The 20,179-nt window shown below is 40.7% G+C and overlaps 2 protein-coding genes and 1 long non-coding RNA gene across 4 annotated transcripts; 1 reads left to right on the top strand and 2 right to left on the bottom strand.

Annotated features, from left to right (window-relative positions):
* The first annotated feature begins 791 nt into the window (after positions 1-791).
* On the top strand, positions 792-3,767 carry LOC140305542 (uncharacterized). The gene is made up of 3 exons (XR_011915356.1): positions 792-987; positions 2,598-2,685; positions 3,756-3,767. It is a non-coding gene; the product is annotated as an uncharacterized lncRNA (long non-coding RNA).
* Positions 3,768-4,590: 823 nt separating this feature from the next.
* Positions 4,591-16,064, bottom strand: dennd1c (DENN domain containing 1C). 2 transcript variants are annotated; one of them, XM_072384452.1, is made up of 23 exons: positions 15,898-16,064; positions 14,957-15,021; positions 14,261-14,304; positions 12,439-12,488; positions 12,214-12,333; positions 12,060-12,129; positions 11,891-11,971; positions 11,735-11,800; positions 10,918-10,971; positions 10,624-10,734; positions 10,246-10,346; positions 10,085-10,130; positions 9,877-9,978; positions 9,571-9,696; positions 9,394-9,495; positions 9,031-9,118; positions 8,907-8,947; positions 8,775-8,825; positions 8,634-8,681; positions 8,442-8,549; positions 8,139-8,212; positions 6,214-6,427; positions 4,591-6,130 (listed from the first exon to the last, which is right to left on the bottom strand). In XM_072384452.1, exons 1-23 carry the CDS (start codon positions 15,912-15,914, stop codon positions 5,156-5,158), a joined length of 2,754 nt encoding a protein of 917 aa, XP_072240553.1. In that variant the 5' UTR covers positions 15,915-16,064; the 3' UTR covers positions 4,591-5,155. The 2 variants fall into 2 exon arrangements, with proteins under 2 accessions (XP_072240553.1, XP_072240554.1); XM_072384453.1 differs by lacking the exon at positions 11,735-11,800.
* Positions 16,065-16,860: 796 nt separating this feature from the next.
* On the bottom strand, positions 16,861-19,807 carry LOC140305540 (tubulin beta-4B chain-like). The gene is made up of 5 exons (XM_072384451.1): positions 19,564-19,807; positions 18,744-18,852; positions 18,529-18,639; positions 18,181-18,425; positions 16,861-18,085 (listed from the first exon to the last, which is right to left on the bottom strand). Exons 1-5 carry the CDS (start codon positions 19,618-19,620, stop codon positions 17,273-17,275), a joined length of 1,335 nt encoding a protein of 444 aa, XP_072240552.1. The 5' UTR covers positions 19,621-19,807; the 3' UTR covers positions 16,861-17,272.
* Between the last annotated feature and the right edge of the window lie 372 nt (positions 19,808-20,179).

The raw sequence follows: 20,179 nt of genomic DNA, 5'->3' as shown, positions 1-20,179 counted from the left end.
ATCCATAATCAAATGGTGAACATGCAAACACACATACAAACACAGGAGCCGCCAGTGTGGCAAAAGTCCTGCATATTTTCAAGGTAAGCGGTTTGGCAGGACTTTTGGAGTTACGCAAACAGGGAATTTTCAACAGCGACAATCTGATTTAAATAAAGGCAAACCATTCTTTTATCAACTATTCCTGTTTTTCCATCTCCTTCAATTGCTCAAGTTGGTACCATTTTTGCCCCCTCACCATAAATCAGAAGTCTATATAATGTTGGCAGACACTTTCATGTACTGTAAGAAACAGAAGCAAAAGAGTCATGTTTTGTTTGTTTTTGCTTTTTTCTTTAATACTTGTCAGCAAAAATTCAGCATGCTAGTTCATACTATTATCCTGGCTTTATATTTTGTTCTTGTGCTGCACGTCAGGTCTTACATTATTTGGACAAAAGCAAAGTTTGTCTGAACAGTTAGAGTGAAAGGATGTCACAAAGCAGAATAAAGGTTGTCTCCACTGTTGTCTTCCGCTGACATACAGCCTTCACACAAGGTATTTTCCCTTAAATAATTAAACCAAGTCCGTCGTGATATCAGGGTGGTTGGTCATTTGTGTTTGCCAGGGCAAACGACACCCCTTCGGATTCTTAAAACTATAGCTCAGTGACATGTTCGGATACGTAAAAAACAAAACGTATATATAAAATCCAAACCATTCGAGAAAGTTTTGACAATTTGATGGTCAGAAAAAAACAAAGAGGGAAAATATATTTCTTAAAAAAAAAAAAGAGAGCAACGACATTTGATTGGCGCAGGCGGAGCATGTGATCAGGCTCATTTCCATATGACAGACAGGTAAGCCCGGCAGGAAATAGTTTCAGATGTGCTGTTGACACCTGGCCGATGGATTATAAATGCTTTCGGTTATCCAGAAGCACCTCGCTTTGAACCGGGAGTCACCACAACTTCAGCCATCTCACCTGGATGCCCTGTCACCGACGGGTAACTACCACCACTTGTTAGTTTAGTCGTCTATGTTTAGTGTTAGTTTAGTGCGTTTCTATGAGTTGAAGAACGCTTCCGTCATCGTTTCACTTGTCAGTTCGCCGCTGTCACAGAAAGCACACCGGTTGAACAGGTGGAGCAGGCTCTGCGACATTCCACCGTGTGTGGGGACATTCATCCACCTGTGGCGATATTTATCTGTGGTGCACGCACCGTCTGGGTATGTGCAAATGTTTTTTGTTAGATTGATATAGAGTCGACGTGAACTCTCTCTTTGAGAAAAGCAACTTCTATCTTATACATGTCAGAGCATTCATGGTGAGTTTAGCTCATTTCTTTACCTCCCATCTCCGTGTCATAATTTATCTTGTTCCTTTTAAAGAAATGTGTAGCTTGTTTACAGACCTAAGAATATTGGCCCACTATGTGTCTAAGTAAAGCAGTTATACCGGATGAGGTACTGGTCTTGTTTTAGGATGATGAACATTGTAGAACTTGGCTTACATTTGACTTTGCCTGCACATTTGATTTTTCAGTACTTCCCTTTTAAAATGTGGTAATATTCCACAGTTTTTCACATTTGAGAAGTTAGAGCAAATGATTTGATTTGGTCGATATCCAGAATACTTCCTGGTTAAATTCCCACCTAATGATTGTAATGATGACAAAATGAGCTGCAATAGTTTAGATAACCTTTTAATATTGATAAAAGCAGAAAGCCCTTACATTTGAGAGGCAGGGATGAGTATTTTGTTGTTTTTGAGGAAACATTTTTTTTTTTTTTTTAAATGGTTCCCAGTTATGTCATTCCACTGATTATTTCATCTCTTAGTGTTTTAAGTCAGTGACTCATCTGCCCACAAAATATCTTTAAAATCCAAGTCGCCTCTCCTTCTGCTCCCATTAACACTGTTACAGCCTTCAAGACCGTAATATAAGCCAACACAAACACAGCACTGTTGATACTTCCCCTTGTAAAACACACTCAACCTTTTAATGTGTTGTCAAAGAAGTGAAAACTCAATTTACTTAAGCTTTTGTGTCCATGCCTTCTTGTGTTTTTATATTGGACTGTATTATGTTGAAGGATGTTTCAACAGGGGGGGGGGGGGGACTGAAAAACTTTATCATCAATGTAATTGTTTTTTTACAAAACTTTTTATCCGTTTATTAGCAATGTCCACTTCATCCTGTAGATGGTCAACGAGGGGGCGGGGCTTATGCTACCTGTGAGAGTCAAGGTTAAGTCCTGTACAAATCAAAAGTCCGTCACAGGGTTAATACGGAGGCACTACGCACACGTCAGTGCCAATTTACAATCTCCAAACAACCGACAATGCATGTTATTAAACTGTGGCAGGAAACTGGAACACCCAGAAAACACTCTGGGACACACATTAAAAAAAAAAAAGGCCCCAGCTGACCAGTTGTTTCTCCAGAACCTTCTGGATGGGGAGCAACAGTGATAACCACTGCGCCATTTTCTGATATTTTTATAAGCCAGATAATTTGAGGTGACTAAAAACATTAAGCTCTTTTCTCTTATTTTTTTTCTTTTCGTTGATTGATTAAATGTTCTTTTTTTCTCTCTCTCTTGCTCTTCTCAGATGCTCCACTATTATGTGTCCCATTTATGCTGTTTTGGTCCAGATGTGAGAACAGTGGTGTGATTGATACTTTCTATTATTAACACAGGTAAGTGTAGCCTCAGTCTAAATATACGCTGAGGGCTGCTCTTGGTTGTGTTGGTGCTGTTGTTGCTTTACTCTGTTTTGGAGAAGTCAAAGTTGGCAAAGATCGGCTTTTTAGTCAAATGAAGGTCAGTGAATCAGTTGTAAAGAAACTATTGATTTTTGTCACCAGTAAAGCACGATTTAAGCTCACAGCAGTATCGATCCATCAGCCATATTGGGGGTGTCTTAGAGTAGTGTACATATTAGCTTTCTGAACACAAAGATTTTCAACCAGTCTCTATCACAATATACAGTCCATCCCTGCTTGAAATCATCCACAAACATCTCGCAGTCATATCTCCAGTTTGGGGTTTAAATGACTACAGTCTGGTTGCTCAGACACCAGTTATCATGAAATGCAAAACTGGTTTGGCAGCACATTGCATTCCACAACATTTGATCCACACAGTCCACTTGCGGTGCTAATAGATCTACTGAAGACACCATAGTCATGGCCCTATATACCACACTGACCCATTTGGAAAACCACAGTCATTACGTAAGGCTACTTTTTGTGGATTTTACCTGAGTGTTCAACACAATAATTCTAGTCAGGCCAGTCAGTGAACTACTAGGCTGAGGTTTCTCACAAACCATCTGTTATAGGATTAAGGATTTCTAGACTTGTTGCTCTCAGAGAACAAGAGCTGGCCTCCACCTCTCATCAGCTATCACTTTCCCCAGGGTTGTGTTCTGAGCTCTTTACTTTATACATTGTACACCCACCATGTCTTGATATGCAAATGACAAAATAGGAAAGTTTTCACACCCATTCATATACTTATGTATACTGTCACAGTGACTGAGCTTCATAAAAGGAACCGTATGTGTGCACACAAAGAGCCAGAGTTTTAGTTCTCATACTACGTACTTTTCGGCATCTAGCACCAGGTCGTGTGATTTGAGTCTGCAACTGTGGGAGTTACCTGAAAAAAAAAACTCTTTTTCTTTACATTTTGTTTATTTAAACAGCAGTTATACATTTACTGACCCTTTTTGACCTCATGACCTGTGTTTGATTTCCCTCTCTAGCTGTCTGTCACCATGGTGATGCAGGTATTAAGTCCACCTATGGTGTCTGTGGTTTTCTACTCTGTGCTGTCCCTGCTTACCTTGGCTTTGTTGCTGCTGCTATGTGTCATTCGGAAGAAAAGGAGGATGGAGGGAACATACCAACCCAGTGCAGAGGAGAAAAAACAGACCAGAGCAGCTGGACCTGAAAAGCCCGGCCTGCCTTTACCGTTGCCAAAAGAAGAGCGCCTCATATAAGAGAAGTGGCCTTGGTGATGTGTGAAGCTGTGTGTTGGTGAAACTAGTCATCTCAGGTCCCCCTGCTGCTGTTCACTGGGATCGCACGTTTGTTTTCTGCACCAGAAATTCTCACTCTGTAAACATGGTTTGTGCTGTTACCGGTACTTTGTGCTTATCCAGTGAGAACAAAAAGGCTGATGGACAACTGGATTAATTCAGTCACTTGTTTCAATGTGAGAAAGAGGAAACATCATGTGAGAGTGGAAGCTTTGCTCACTGATATCTTATCTAAACAAGACACTCCCTTTTTTTCTGTCACAAGGAACATGAGCTTAAATGTATGTATTTGTACAAAAGTTGACGTGTGTGTATATATGTATATTTTTTTCTGTGTTTTGTATACTTGTGTATGAAATGTATTTTACTCTTTTCAACTACGAAGGAAGTTAACTAAAAACACTGATGCACTTTTTTTATTATCAAATTGTAAGAAGCTCTGTTTCATACATAAACATGTATATATGGTACACAAGGTGTGCTGCGATTAAAACAATGTGCACACAAAGCACTGCTGCTCGCTTTCCTTGGAGTGTTAAAGTTGAGGCAGGGGAAAGTCTCTTTGCAAAATGTAAAGTTTATTGAAGTTATTTATTCAGCTTCTGTGACAACAGTTTGCAAGAAATGTAAGGACTATCCTTAAGAATGTGTCAGTTTTGTGGAGAAGTAATTGAGGGACAGTGTATCACACACATATTTATACCTGTCAACAATATATTTGATGAATGACAAATGGCCTGTTGAGTAGCTACTTAATAGAAAAAGGAAAAAAAAAAGTCCTTACTGGCCCAGATTTGTTATTTTGTGTGTAGTTATTTCAGCCATACTGCCTCCTGACTCTAATTGTAGTTCATCTAGTAATCAAAATTCAGAAAACAAATTAAATAACAGATGCACCATTGACCTCTTTCTATGTAATATTTGTCTAAATCTATAGTGATCACTTAAGTTTGGAAATAATGAAGCTCTTTGCAAGTGAAACTAACTGTGACCAGTTTTTAATATTTACACCCTTGATAGCAACAAATGGAATCGAGGCTTGGACTGGGCATGGGAAATTGCGAAATGATTATCCAGTGTCCACAATTTGTTCACGATAACAGAAGCTGGAACGTAACCAACCTTTAAGCTTCAAATCTCTTCTTCAGTTCAGACACTTTGACAGGAGGGCCGTCTTTCTCGTCAGGTGCCTCTGGGCTTTTGTGTGTTTCTGAGTCACGTGGTGAGTGAGTTTGTGTGTTCTCCCTGCTTTGAAATACAGGCTCAGCCAAAGCCTTGGTTGCACTTTTCACCTGGAAGCCTTGGATGGATGGCTGAGACTGGAAGCGTACTACAGCAGATAGCACTCTAGGAGGAGAGGAGATCTGTTTTACGTGTTGCTCATCTTTCTTTGCTGCTATTTCACCCTCTTTCTCCTGACCTGCTTGAGGTTTAGGGTCAGAAGCACGGCTCTCAGGCTCAGGAATTACTGTAATTTCCCCTTGATCTCGTTTCTCCAGCACAGAGTTGGAGTGACAGGGATCTAGTTTTTTACATATGTTTAAATATTCTTTAACTTCTTTACTTTTCTCCTCTTGGGTCTCTATTACCTCTTCTCTGGTCACACTTTCTTGCATTTCCTTTGTTGTTTGTATCTCTTGTCCTGCAGCCACCTCTTCATCCTGGCTCAGTTCATGATTTGTTTTCTCTTTCAACCCTTCATCTTCTCTCCCTTCAGCCATGTCATTCAGAGGGTCCTCCCCTAAACTCACACTCTTTTCCTGATGTTCTTTCTTTCTTTCCTCTTCCAACTTTACTTCCTTAAAGTTGCATCTGTCACCCATTTCTTCTTCTTCCTGCTCTCCATTTATTGCTACATTTGTTTCATTCTGTTTCTCTCTGTCTTCCCATTGTCCCAGTTTTTGCTCCCCCATTTCACACGCTACATGCAGACTGTGTGTCTGCTCTTCCCCTGCCAGGCTGGTGTCCAGACACAGCCAGTCAGAGTCTTCCGTCAGGTCTGACAACTCCTCTGTGGTTTCCAGATTCCAACTGTGTAGGCTGCCACTTCCACTGATGGACAGAGATAGGCTCTCTTGGCTGGGGTTGGTTGGACCATGCTGAAAAACATGTTCTGCTTAAGTTTACATGCACTTTGTACGTTTGTTTTTTTTATTATTATTGCAGTTCATCCATGTTTTACCTTTGTGATATAGTCATGGCTGTCTGGTCCAAAAAGATCCAGGCTGCGAGTGCCGTACAGTAGGCCTCGTTCATGGGAGCTACGAGAGCTGAGTGTGTCAAAGATCTCCCCAAGAAGATCCATTTCCTCTGGGTCACAAAGTGGGGAATCCTCCTCCTCTTCTTCATCCTTCCGGAGCTCAGGGTCAGGCTCAGCCACATGCCCAGATCCAGCTCTGTTACCAAACAATTAACACACAGTGAGATGAACAAGAGAAGTCATGCTAAATCATACATTATTTTCCTTTTTCGGTATTCATATGCATCCAGCTTACAGTATTGGAACAATTAATCAGATTCGATAGATAAATTGAAGAAACAAAAACTAAGCAAAAGTTCTTAACTTAAAATGAACTTGAATAAAATGAAGCTTTGGCAGTAACAGAGATCTGATCCATTTCTTGGCTTTTCTATTGCTTCCCTGCCATTCCTTTCTTTCCCATGCTGTCAAACCTTCCACGCTGAATATGATATCATTGCTTTGGTCCAAAGGTCGTCCCGCTTCCTTTTTCACAGGCCAATCAGCCTCTTTTCAATCCTTTTTAAAATCTCACTTCTGCTGTCATTCTCCTTCTAAACGTGTGTTGCGCATTCCACCGTCTCCCAAACTCTTCCTCCTCTTGCCCGAGATGGAGCCTCATCAGAAGTCCAGCACTAACGGGCAATCTCCATGGCCTTTCCTATCATCCCTGATGTCACATTCTGCCTTCATGCAGCATCGGAGTCTAACCACCAAACTTTATTTCAGTTCTTTGTACAACAGCCTTTTCAAATTATTGTACACCAATAAATTTAAGTCAACCTTTCATTTGAGTTCTCCTGCTTAAATGCGTATTAGTATAACTGACTACATGTACTAATAAAACAAACGCAAGAAGAATCTATTGCTACATTACTTGATTTATATGACTTGTTATCTCTTAGTTATAAGTTAATGGGATAGTATGGAAGCTATTTGCAATTTTTTTTTACAATTTTATGCTTGATATTTTCTTTTTTGTTTGCTTTACAAACCCAACTCTCATTTGTAATCTCTTCATAAATTTGGTGTAATTTTGCTTTTTTCGTGTACTCTTTGAGTTAGTCTAAAGGTACCTTCAGGAGTTCATATTAATTTTAGTTTTAATGATGTTTAATTTTGGGCTTTGGCTGGAACACTCATCCAGTGTTCTCTTGGTTGTATGCTTTGGATCATTGCCCTGTTAAAAAGTGAAGCATTGCTCCAGTGTTTTCAAGTTTCCATCAAGGACCTCTGTATTTAGCTTGTTATGTCTCCTGCAGGCCCTTCTTTGGTTGGTTGGAATTAATCAATATCTGTTCTGAGAGTGTCTTTCTTTGAGCTGTTCTACAATAGAAGGCTGATTGATGTAGCGCTGCAGAGATCGTACCCTTTCTGGAAGGTTCTCTCGTCATTGGAAAGTACTCAGGAGTAACTTCTGGAACTCTGTCAGCGTGACACTTCTTCTACACATGTGTGTATGCCTCTCTAAATCATGTATCATCAATAAAATGTGCAACAAATATATTCTGATCAAGTTATAGACACATGTTAATGATAATCAAAGACCAAAGGGTGAACGTTACTATAGCTGGAGTGCCAAAGCTTTTGATGATTTTTGTTTCTTTTTTTTTATTTAACTTTCTTAAATCATATATTCCCTTTGTCATATGACGATTTTCAGTGCACAAACTCAAAATAGCAAATCTAAGAATACATCTTCAACTTGAAAAGTGTGTGAAGGGGTCTGAATCCATTTGTTTTGTTTGCAAATTGAAATTGTTGTGATGTTAAAAAGTTTAAGGAGAGAAAAACAAACTCATGCAAAGTAAGATTGTTTAAAGATGTACTAAAGTAAATGTACCAAGTAACTTTCCATTACTGCTCACCTATCCCATGCATCATCAGAGTCCTTTGTGTTTTCTTTGTCCCCGAGTTTCTTAACAGGCCGACGGGGTCGCGACTTACACGAGGAAACAGGGTAACAAAAGAAAGGGATAGCAGCACAGCATGAACACAAACGATGCCAATAATGTTTAAAAAATATGTTTAAGTGTTAAACAATCAAGCTAAAGAAGTCAAGTAATAAAAGTGATTAGTATTAGTAAGAATATATCATTAGTACATGTTTTGATTGTTTAATAAGACCTTTAAAGTGAATGAGTTTCATGAATGCAACTGGAGGATCTCACCATCCCAAAGTGCTGTGTGATTGGCAGGCGATTCTGCAAACAGTCAGACTTGACTCTTCGATATGTTACCGATCCTCCTCTCTGAAGGGCGTGCTCTGCATTATGGGCCTACGTACCGTACGAATCATAGAGTTAAAACCACTGTAGAATTTGTATCTATGGAAATATATATCCACACCAAAATGAGCCTACCTTGTTGATCAGAAAGTTTTTGAAACCTGATTTGTTCAGTACTTTGGCCTTTGGAGACACAAAAGCATGTCAGTAATATAATCCACCTGTGCAACACAGAACCCCCCTCGTCCCAGCAACACCACCTCAATGTGTGCACACCTTCATGTTTGCTTTGGTCTTCATGTTGAGGATAAGAGCTCCGCCCCCTTTCTGTCAAAAGTACAAATGCATTTGTGTTGGACCTTTCAGGAAGATGGGAAGAAATTGAATCAGTGTCACCAGTAAACCTACCTTTAAATTACCAACCAACTGTTGGTAAGATTTGCCTCTTCCTATAAAGACAGATGAAAAAAAAGAGGACAGTCAGCAGTAAACACATGCGCACACACACACACACATAGAAAGAGATGCAAACCTGCTGTTGGTTCACACGTGATCTCTTCCTCAAAGAGGTCATCTGGTTCCTTCCCTTTATTCAAAATATCCAGTCGGCTATCAATGAACTTCAACAAATAGGAAAAAAAAAGAAGTTATTTTTTAAATGATTTGATCAGGGTCTTACTGACCTCTAACTTGATTAAACAACAGAAAAGTATGTGATTATGCTCATATAAGAACTTTAAGCATAAATAATCTTCATCTGCAGGATCCTCTCTTTTGTTTAATCATGGATGAGCTACCAGCAGCAACATTTTACTTCAGTTTTCATTTTTAAGCTCAAGCAAGCACTTCCCCATTGTTAAGTTACAGGATGTGTCCAGCAGAGGTCAGTGTGTACCTGTTTGAAGAACTGCAAATGAATTGCACTTTCCAAGAACTTCTTCATAGTGGGAGACTTGTGATCTAAAAACAGCTCTTCGCAGAAATATATTTCACCTTCCTGCAGAGAGAGTTGAATATAGAATGAGCAACAGGCACAGTGTATGTAGTCACAGTGTTTCTGTGAGTGGCAGACCTTGTGGCTCTGCAGTGCATCTCTGTAGCCTCCAAACAGCAGAGCTTGAGCTTTCAGGAAGGCCCGAGAGACACCACAGCCAGGTGACACCGCCTGGCGCTTCAAGCACACCTTCAGCCCAGACATCTGGACACAGATTTACATTTTGCTCTGTTATAAAAATCCAGAGGAACTGCTACTGATGAGTAATGATGAGTAAGACAACATCATGAAAGGCTTATGAATTATATAGACATATATGATATATATACATACACACACACACATATATATATGATAACGAAGATCCACACAGAGTATTTTTACCACATCTGAAGGTATCCGCTTAAGGTCGTCAAAGGTGGTTTCCAGAGTGTTCGTATCCACATTTAGAATTACAACCTCCTCCAACCCACGACTCCTCACCCTCTAGCAGGTAAACACAAGAACAGTTTGATCAGGGGTCAGTGTACAAGGGCAAAACCAGTAGATTGTTGTAGTTTTTGGTACCTGAGGGTCTAAATTACTGGTTTACCTCAGATAGACTGGTGTGGACCCCAATTAGATAAGGCATGGGTGCACTGCAAGCACAGGAAAAAACATGAATCATTGTCAGTGCAGGGTTAGTTGGTCGGGTTGGGTCGGGTCGGGTCGGTCGGACAGACAGATAGACAGATAGATAGAATGGTGTCTCACCAGCAATAATCCAATAAGTGTGGTGGCAGGACGGGTATGAAGATATGTTGCCAGTACATTGGGTACAACACAGCACTGAGTGCATGTACGCAAGATGTCAGCTACACAGACAAAATGGAGAATGCTTTCAACACACAACAGCACAAACAAGCTAATGTGGTCAAATGTGATTAACTCAATCAAGGATACTTGAGTTGCATCCAGCAGATGATGAAGCAGTTGCAGTCTGGACTTGGGTTAGGTGAATTGATTGGTGGGAGAATGTGTTAAGTACATGTTAAATATAACCTTTGGTTGAGGTAGGAGTCCAAACAATGAGCATGTGTTCACACCCCGATGTGGATATTATGATGAAAAAATAAGAAAAAAATGTCTTACAGTGCTCAGTTTACTTGAAAAGATTAGGATGCGTCTCTCGAACAGCATGCTGGCATAGAGCTGAAGAAGGTTTCCAACATCTACTGCTACAATCAGCTCAGTCAAGTTCCTCTGGCAAACCCACAGACACATGATGACTCAGTTTGAGAGGGCCAAGTGTTGCCCAGAAATAACTCATCGGCTTTGTTAAATATGGTATATATAGAGAATAGAATAGAAAAATACTTCATTCATCCCCCAGTGGGGGAAATTCAAAATATATATGAAGAGTTTAGTGTAATCTAACATACTCACATTTTCAGGAATGGAAGGGAGACATCTGGGATCCGGAGCAATGAAATATGGAACCTGTCCACACAAATTAAATAAAATATTAGAGTTTGGTCTTTTTGTTTTCAGCAGTATGGATGTATTAGTATCTTCATAGAGGAAGTCTTGGAAGGTTGCAGGGTCAACGTGTAGGATTTCATTCCAAAATGTTCTGTCCTTTGAATAGTTCTGCTATCAGATGCAAACTGCTGTGTGAGCTAACTTCTCAAAAAGCAAAAAAAAATATGCTTTCATGTTTGAGATGTTTCTTATTTCTCATTAGCAATGTCCTCCTGCAATTTGCCCACACTCTATTTCTACTGGTAAAACAATGACTAAAAATCATCAACTTGGTAAACAAGTGAGCTACTGCATAATCCGTACATTTATAATGTACTTAAACATTGCAATACTGTATTAGATTGTCATAGTTTTCTTTTATTTTGGAATGAAACTCCTCAAATACAAAAAAAGATGTAGTTATAACCAGATGTAGCTTTGAGTCACATGGAGCCATCTTTCATCTGACATAACCTTTTCTGTTTTGTCACTAAATGTCAAGCATCATTCATAAGTTGTGAACACACAAATTAAGTTGTTTCAAAATCCGTATTGTCAGCTAGTGCAAATTGTATTAGGTTTGGCGTAAACATTCATTGTAGTAGAGGGGTGAGTGACAAGGTTTTAGTCCACACATATCAGCTTTAGCCAACAAGCACAGACAGCCAAGGTTTTCCAGCAGGAGTTAGTCTGTATCTGTTCGGCTGCAATTCCAGACCACATGAACTCCCGTGGGACTCACCCCCTGTTGTCCCTCTGGGTGTCCAACAGGATGGGACACCTCTGTGCTGACCAAGAACTGTTCTCCCTCAGAAAAAAACACAACACGCAAACCACTGACAGAACAGATACAAAGTCAAGTGTAACGCCTGGTTTCATTCGTTTTTTTAACATTTACCATCTGCAGAGTGACCGATCCAGCTGCCAGTGGTATGGGCTGTTTGTAGAGCGCAGCAAGGAGCGCTTTCATCTCATTGGCCTGTAAAAGAGATGTTGTGTTCATGTTGTGATGTTCACACATGTGAGTGTGAATTAAAGACAATGACAATTTCATAATAGCATCTCACCTGTCCTTTTGAGAGGTAATCGGCCAAGTTGTTGAGAAGCTTGTAAAACACTTCAAACCAAGGAAGATAACTGCAATTAAGATGTTTTAAGATGGAATCATTATGAAAGGTGGTGAAAATAAAAAGTGGCAGAAATATTCGCACACAACTGTACCTGAGAATGCAAAGGCTGGTGTTTGTGCTGTTGTTGAGACGACAAAAGCCGAAGCGTTGGCATCCCTCAAGGTCAGTCAGAACAAAAGTAAAGTGCTGCACGGCAACTCCATCCCTCAGTCTCAACAGATAAGTACAGTGAAAAGGGGGCATATGAAAAACAAACCGGCAAAGGATATAATGAGAACTGGAGTTAGACAGCTACAATTTACAAGGTCCTACTCACCTTTGTATGTCATACGGGAAGCAGAACCTTGGTAATGTTTGACGGGACTCCTGAAAAATGGGATATAACAGTGCTTGCAAAAACATTAATAAGACAAAGAGCCACGCTAATGACTTTGTGAGACTTAGCCCTTGCAGAGTTTTGTGACTGAAACCTCATTTCCAGAAACGTTTGGAAAGTTTCTAAAATGCTGTGAAAATCTGTAATTTGTTAATTTGTCCGAACCTTTATGTTACAGACACTCCAACGACATTATTGGCAATGTCTTCATTTACCAACTTCATTGTATCTAGAAAATAAAAACAGTTTGAATTATTTAGTTTGATGGCAACAACACACTCAAAAAAGTTGGGAGAGAGCCTAAAAGAGCCAAAAAGATGACTGACGGCGTTCTGGAAGATTCTATAACAACAGATTAGTAAGAGACAGTTGAGGGTGTCAGTATTATGTACAAAAAGAGCATCCACTGAAGCTCAGTCTTTGCTCACCACTTTGTGTTCCTAAAGTTCCTAAAAAAATATATTTTTCAATCCAAGATTGAAGAGAAGTTAGATCTTTAAATATCTGCAGAACATTTTATTGTGAAATGATTCCGTTTGAGGAAATCTCTGTGCATAAAGGCCAAGAACAGAAACCACTGTTGGATGTGTTTGACCTCAGGCAGCACTCCATGAGAAACCATCATGCCACCTTGATAAAACATTTTCACTCAGCACTGTCCAACACGGCATCTGGAAATGTAACCTGAAACTGTATTACAAAGGAGGAAGCTATGTATCAACTCCATAGAAATACCACCGAGTTCTTGGGACACGACCTCGTCTCAAATTAACAAAACGAGTGAACATATGGTCTGTGGTCAGATGAGTCCATGTTTCACCGGAGTTTAGGAAACAACTGACATCTGCTTCTAAGTTCCAAAGATGAAAAAGACCATCGAGGCTGTTATCAGCGAAAGATCCAAAAGCCACTGTCTGTGATGGAATGGGTTGGCACCAGTGTCCCTGGTGTGAATAACTTGCATATGCATTAGGGACACAGAGGCACGTATTGGAATTTTAGAGTAACATACAGTTGTTACTGATGTAAGTGGTTATTTCTGCAGGACAAAGCCAGACCTCGTTCTGCAAGACTTACAACAGCGGGGCGCCATAGAAGCAGAGTGTGTGCAGTTTGCTGGCTTGTCTGCAATCTAGATCCTATTAAAAATGTATGATGCATCATGAGGAGGAGAATCAACAACCATGGACTGTGAAGCAACTGAAATCTTGTGTCTAGTAACAATAGACACAGATTCCTCTTGTAAAACACCAACAATGAATGTCCTCAGTTCTCAAACAATTGACAAGTTTCATTAAAAGAAAGCTAATGTAACAAAAGGTTGACTATGTCACTCTTCCATCTTTTGCCGGTGCTGGCATCAAATTCTTGAATTGTTTATATTTTCTAAATAGAATGAAGCTAGAAGAAAAAAAAGACTTGTGTTTGCTAATTTAAAGCTCAAACAAATTAAATTATTACAGATTTAAGATTTTATTGCATTTTAGAAAGTTTCCAAACTTTCTGGGAAATAGGGTTTGTTTCAGGTCAGGTACACTATCTTCAGCCGCTCACCATTTTAGTTTAACGTAACGTTATTATGCTAATGCTGCCTGTCGGTTTAAAACCAAAAGTAGGGCTGCAAGCAAATGAAATCTCTGATGTTCTGATGGCACTAGGTGGACAGTCAGCTGATCATGATCTCTAAAAACAAGCTACCAAAATCATTTTACAACATTCACAAATGTTTTACTGTAATGTTTCAAAGAGCTGGGGTGGCTACCTCATCACTAAAGTCCTCCGGAAACTGAAACATCACTCCAGGATCTGCAAAATTGAAATAAAAGAATGTTTTAACACCAGTTCTAAAGCCTTATTATGTATATATGTATATATATATATATATATATATATTAACAAATCATAACAAATTATAACAAAACAAGTCATTTGAGGTAGAACAGAATTAATTAAACAAGGAAATAATGGAACATAATGTTTAAAGTTATTTATACTGACTATTAAATTATCTTTTTTACCATAACATGCTCCCACTGGGTTCATGTGCCACCAGAGAAGCTGTGTGGTTTTTGATGATCACATGACAGGAAGTATGAGCAATTCTCAGCACAACAGAAACACAAAGTCTGACATTTTACTATTTTGTGTAACATAAATGATTAATTTAAATGTTTGAGGCAAATTACAGATTGTGGTTCAGTCAGTGAAATGTATGATGCATAGACTAATACAGTTTATGCAATACACAGTTTATGGTGTTATGTAGAAATAAGACACGAAGAAGGTGGACAGAGGCACAGGAAAACACTACAGTAACAAAATTCTCTATAAATCTAAATTCCTCTGTTGGAGATGATAAACTTCTAATGCTCATAGTGAAGGTCAAGCTACGCTAAGAAGACTTTCCAAATCCTGTTTGGTTTCAGTGTGCTACTTTTAAATAGTAGAGAGGCCTCACCTTTGTCTCTGGCCACAGGGCATGTTGCTTCGAAGAACCAGTTGAAGGTTCGCTCGGGGTTTTGTCTGACAGGAGAGAGATCCACAGTGAAGACATAAGATTATTCTTAGAATGTCTTACCCATTAATGTGTCACCTACATTAATAAAGAGACGATCGAGCAAATCTATGCAACAGATATTACTGATCATATTCTAAAAAGCCCTGGAATAGTATTATTAGGTTAATTAAAAACATGTGAGCTACTATTGAAAACTGCACAACATATTTCTGGTGATGAAGAACCAGAAAACAGTACTCTAAACAGATATTTAGAGTTTATTATTTGGCTTTACCTACAGGTTGGGCTCAAGAAAACTCGCTGGTTGAATTACATTTTGGAGTTCTTTGTGCGGTGCATATGATAACTTAATCTTAAAAACAAACCGTGACAGTAATCAAATTTAAAACGACAAGTCTCTTCTCTAAACACAGGAAGAGAGCTAAAATGAACTCGCTTCAGAGTTACTTTTCTTCTCTTTACGAAATGTGTATTGTGACAGCAAGAGGATTTCAGTTTGCTGAAAAGTCTGCTGAAAATCACTTCAGTTACTTCCACTCTGCTGTTATCGATTGTACACTCATTTGAACAAATGTTAACTCACAGTTGGAGAACAAAGACGAAAAAGTGCTGTGTGATCTACCAGAAGCAGGTGGTCAATAATTCTATAGATGGATATGCCTTACATAAAAGCTGGTAATTTGTTAAACAGCATCTTTGATCTGCTTTAAACAAAAACAGGTCCACTTTAATGTGCATGGCAACACATACAGGACAGCAAAGTTACTGCAAGAAACTTCCTGTGCAACTGTGAGAGGAAGTAATAAAAACCGCAAGAACTGACTGACAGGCAGAGCGGTCATGATGGAGGGCGACAAAATGAAATTAAATCATTATCTTACTTTAGTCTGGAGCCCATCCTGTCTGAATGTGACTGTTTCCATGTGTTTATCGAGGAGACGAGAGGTCTTCAGCAGGTCTTTCGGATGACAGCCATACCTCTGATGAAGCAGTGTTATGAACGAAGGCAGACGACAGCAGTAGCAGCAGTCTGCAAAGTCAGCGCTGGAGTGGCAAAACACTTCCTGATCGATGTCAATATGTATGTCAGTGAGTAAATGACGTCTATGAGCGTGTGTCATTTTTTTTGTTTTCCCTTTCTTGCACTGCTTTTGTTTTCTGCCATCAGGAGAGAATAAACTCAATGAATAAAAATCTAATTTCTGCATTTGTATGAGTAGCTGTAGTAATAGGTTTAATAAACCACACTTCTACTCAGTGACCTTAAGGAACTCTAGCTTTTAATACTCTCTTTTCGCCTCTTCTTTATACATTTTTCACTTGGTGAATCCCTACATTACAATCTCATCAGCAGCTGGAGAATATAGTGCAGTGTTCACACCCAATTAACCTCTTTATAAAGTACTAAGATCAGAGGAGCTACCATTGAATCTGATACAACTTGATTTATGCATGCTTTTGTTTGAATATCCTTTAAACTGCCTACAAGCAAAGCTGGCTAGTATTACGAGTCTGGTTATTACTCAAATAAACAGACGTTAGATTTCTGGCACATGTCACAACAGAGTACTTGCTGTTAAATGTCTCATAGTGGGAATAAGCCAGCGATGTATCCGGTCTTCTCAGAGATACACCAAGCTTACAGTCCCCATACTGCCTCCTTGTGGTGTTGAGGCTAAACTGCATTGTGCAGGTCTCCATTTTGATTTGTTTTGTACAAATCCAGGTTTAAAGATGAGAGCACATCCACGTTTAGTTCATTTCAGACAAAGTTTGTCCATAGTTTTTAAAAGGTAAAACCGCTCATGAGTAAAAAAAACAAAAAAAAAAAAACACCCCACACAGATTTTTTTTCCAACTACTTTATTTCAATCAACGCCAAATCAGACAAATGATCAAATTGGCCCAGGTATGGAAATGTTGAGAATGAGAATTAACAGAAAGATATTGATCACAAGCACACTTGTGTTAGCTACCTCTACATGAGCTCTGAGATAGATGGGTCAGTTCGGTGTTTAGTGTGTGGGCCCTACTCTGGTCTATTAAGACAAGAAACAGGAGAGGAGGCAGAGACAGAAGAAAGAGGAAGACAGGAATAAAAGAACTGGGAAAGGGCAGCACTGCAACAACAACCACAACAAAAAATAAAATCAACAATAAACATCACAGTGGAAGAGCAGAGTAGGGTTGGAATAAGTGGATGGATACTTAGATGAGTTTTGGATGAGTGCAGATGAGAAATGAGTGATTTTAGCCTCAGGCCACCTCCTCCTCGCCCTCCTCCTCAAACTCTCCCTCCTCAGCTGTGGCGTCCTGGTACTGCTGGTATTCGGACACCAAGTCGTTCATGTTGCTCTCCGCTTCAGTGAACTCCATCTCATCCATACCCTCACCGGTGTACCAGTGGAGGAAGGCCTTGCGGCGGAACATAGCAGTGAACTGCTCAGAGATGCGTTTGAATAGCTCCTGAATAGCTGTGCTGTTACCGATGAAGGTGGCGGCCATCTTGAGCCCACGTGGCGGGATGTCGCACACAGCTGTCTTGACATTGTTGGGGATCCACTCCACGAAATAGCTGCTGTTTTTGTTCTGGACGTTCAGCATCTGCTCATCCACCTCCTTCATGGACATGCGGCCGCGGAACACCGCAGCCACGGTCAGGTAGCGGCCGTGGCGTGGGTCGCAGGCTGCCATCATGTTCTTGGCATCGAACATCTGCTGTGTAAGTTCGGGCACTGAGAGCGCTCTGTACTGCTGGCTGCCCCTGCTGGTGAGCGGCGCAAAGCCAGGCATGAAGAAGTGCAGACGAGGGAAGGGGACCATGTTTACAGCCAGTTTGCGGAGGTCAGCATTGAGCTGACCAGGGAAGCGCAGACAAGTTGTCACACCGCTCATGGTGGCAGAGACAAGGTGGTTGAGGTCGCCATAAGTGGGTGTGGTGAGTTTGAGGGTGCGGAAGCAGATGTCATACAGAGCCTCGTTGTCAATACAGTAAGTTTCATCTGTGTTCTCAACCAGCTGGTGGACAGACAGGGTGGCGTTGTAGGGCTCCACCACTGTGTCTGACACCTTGAAACGGAACATATGGAGTTCAGAGAATTATAAAAGCCATAAATAAAAAAATAAAAAAAACGAGAAGAAGAAATGTGACATGACTACTGTACCTTAGGAGAGGGCACCACACTGAAGGTGTTCATGATACGATCGGGGTACTCCTCCCGGATCTTGCTGATGAGCAGAGTTCCCATACCGGAGCCAGTGCCACCGCCCAGAGAGTGTGTGAGCTGGAAACCCTGAAGGCAGTCACAGCTCTCAGCCTCCTTCCTCACCACATCCAGCACTGAGTCCACCAGCTCTGCTCCCTCTGTGTAGTGACCCTTTGCCCAGTTGTTACCTGCTCCACTCTGGCCTGTAAGAATGAGGAACGGAATGCAGCACAATGATAAACATGAATTTCTATTTTCCTATATAACTAACCATATGTGTGTGTGTGTGTGTCTGTGATTCTATACCAAAGACAAAGTTGTCTGGTCTGAATATCTGTCCGAAGGGGCCTGAGCGGACGGAGTCCATAGTGCCTGGCTCCAGATCCACTAAGATGGCCCTCGGCACATATTTTCCACCTACAACACAAACGCATGCGTCAAAATGTATGCTTAGATAAGAAAATAGATAGCTGGAATGCCAAATTTACACTCATATCGAGCTGTGTTTTCAAACTCCTGACCCGAAGCTTCATTGTAGTAGACGTTGATCCTGTCCAGCTGCAGATCGCTGTCACCATGGTAGGATCCTGTTGGGTCAATACCGTGTTCGTCACTGATCACCTCCCAGAACTACAGGAGCAATTAAAAAACAAGGAATCAATGCAGTTAATAAAATCCTCCATGACTAAAAAGTATGAATTTAACATGCCTCAAGCATGTTTAATGTAATGCATTTACAAGCTGGTGAATCTATAGAGCTAATGCTACACCCTCTCTGATTTATACCAAGATAAGACATGAAAGTTTTTCGCATTCATTATGAATTAGATTATCACATTTATATTGAAAATTTGCATGCCTGCACGTTCCAGTATATTCGGTGTCGCAGCCACACGAGGGGTGTCGTCAGTCCATTCATTAATATTAACCCCCAACCACCACCGCCCTTTTTTTTTTTTTTTTTTTTTTTTTTTTTTTTTTAAATCTAAAAAAAAAAAATCCATCTAATCCTGAACCAACAAGCACCTTCTCACCCACGCTCAGCTCCACTCGATTTGTGGCTCCGTTTGGGAGTATTTGCTCATTTAAAGGACATCAACAACAGCCGGGATGTCTCGGCTTGCCACCGCCCATCCTTAAGGATGCTGTTGTACGCTGCCTCCGCCACGGCCTTAACAATTTGCAATCCACTGCGTTGACCTAAATAGAATTTCCTGTGAACGACGTGATATCCTACCAGCCGGCGTGTCGGCATGTTACTAAACTTGAATTTAGCAACATAAAACCGGCTGCTGCTTACAGGTAGATAAAACGCCCGCAGCGGCCCGTCTGTTTCCTTACCTTTGCTCCAATCTGGTTCCCGCACTGCCCGGCCTGCAGGTGCACAATCTCACGCATGTTGTCGCTGCTGTGTGGGGTGTCTGCTGCTGCTGGAGAAACGGAGGAAGCTGAAGACGAGCTCTGGTTTTTAGCAGTTGTTCAGTCTTGGCCCACCCGGTTCTGTCGACAGTCTGACTGAATGGCGGAGGAGCTGTGGCTGGCTGCGTTGTAAGCTCTGTCTCGCCCTTCCCTCTGTCCGCGGCTGCGCCGTTCCTGTCTGTGCTGCAGTATGACGTCATCGCCATGGCAACGGGAACCAGGCACAGCCGGAATATTTGGCCTGTTCGGGCTTGGCAGGCCGGGATTGAAGAGGACTGAGTTGACACGCACAAATCGTAATGTTTGGAAAAGAAAGTGCAGGAGATATACTGGAAGCAACCGAGGAGGTGCCTCAAAGCAACAGCCCCGGCGCTGTCGTGTCTCTTTAGGTATTGAGTCAGAACTAACGGTGGAAATGTGTTAACCCTCTGACAGCATGCCTTACATAATGGAAAGGAATTTAGGAATACATTGTATCCTAATTGTGATGGCCAAACGTTATTGATGGACATGAGTATGACTATTTGTTACATTTTAC

This window comes from Leuresthes tenuis, unplaced genomic scaffold (genome assembly GCF_036924035.1).
Source record: "Leuresthes tenuis unplaced genomic scaffold, fLeuTen1.0.hap1 SCAF_4, whole genome shotgun sequence".
Lineage (NCBI taxonomy): Eukaryota > Metazoa > Chordata > Actinopteri > Atheriniformes > Atherinopsidae > Leuresthes > Leuresthes tenuis.
The sequence above is the reverse complement of the archived record's forward strand: the minus strand, read 5'-3'. Positions and strand labels throughout refer to the sequence as shown.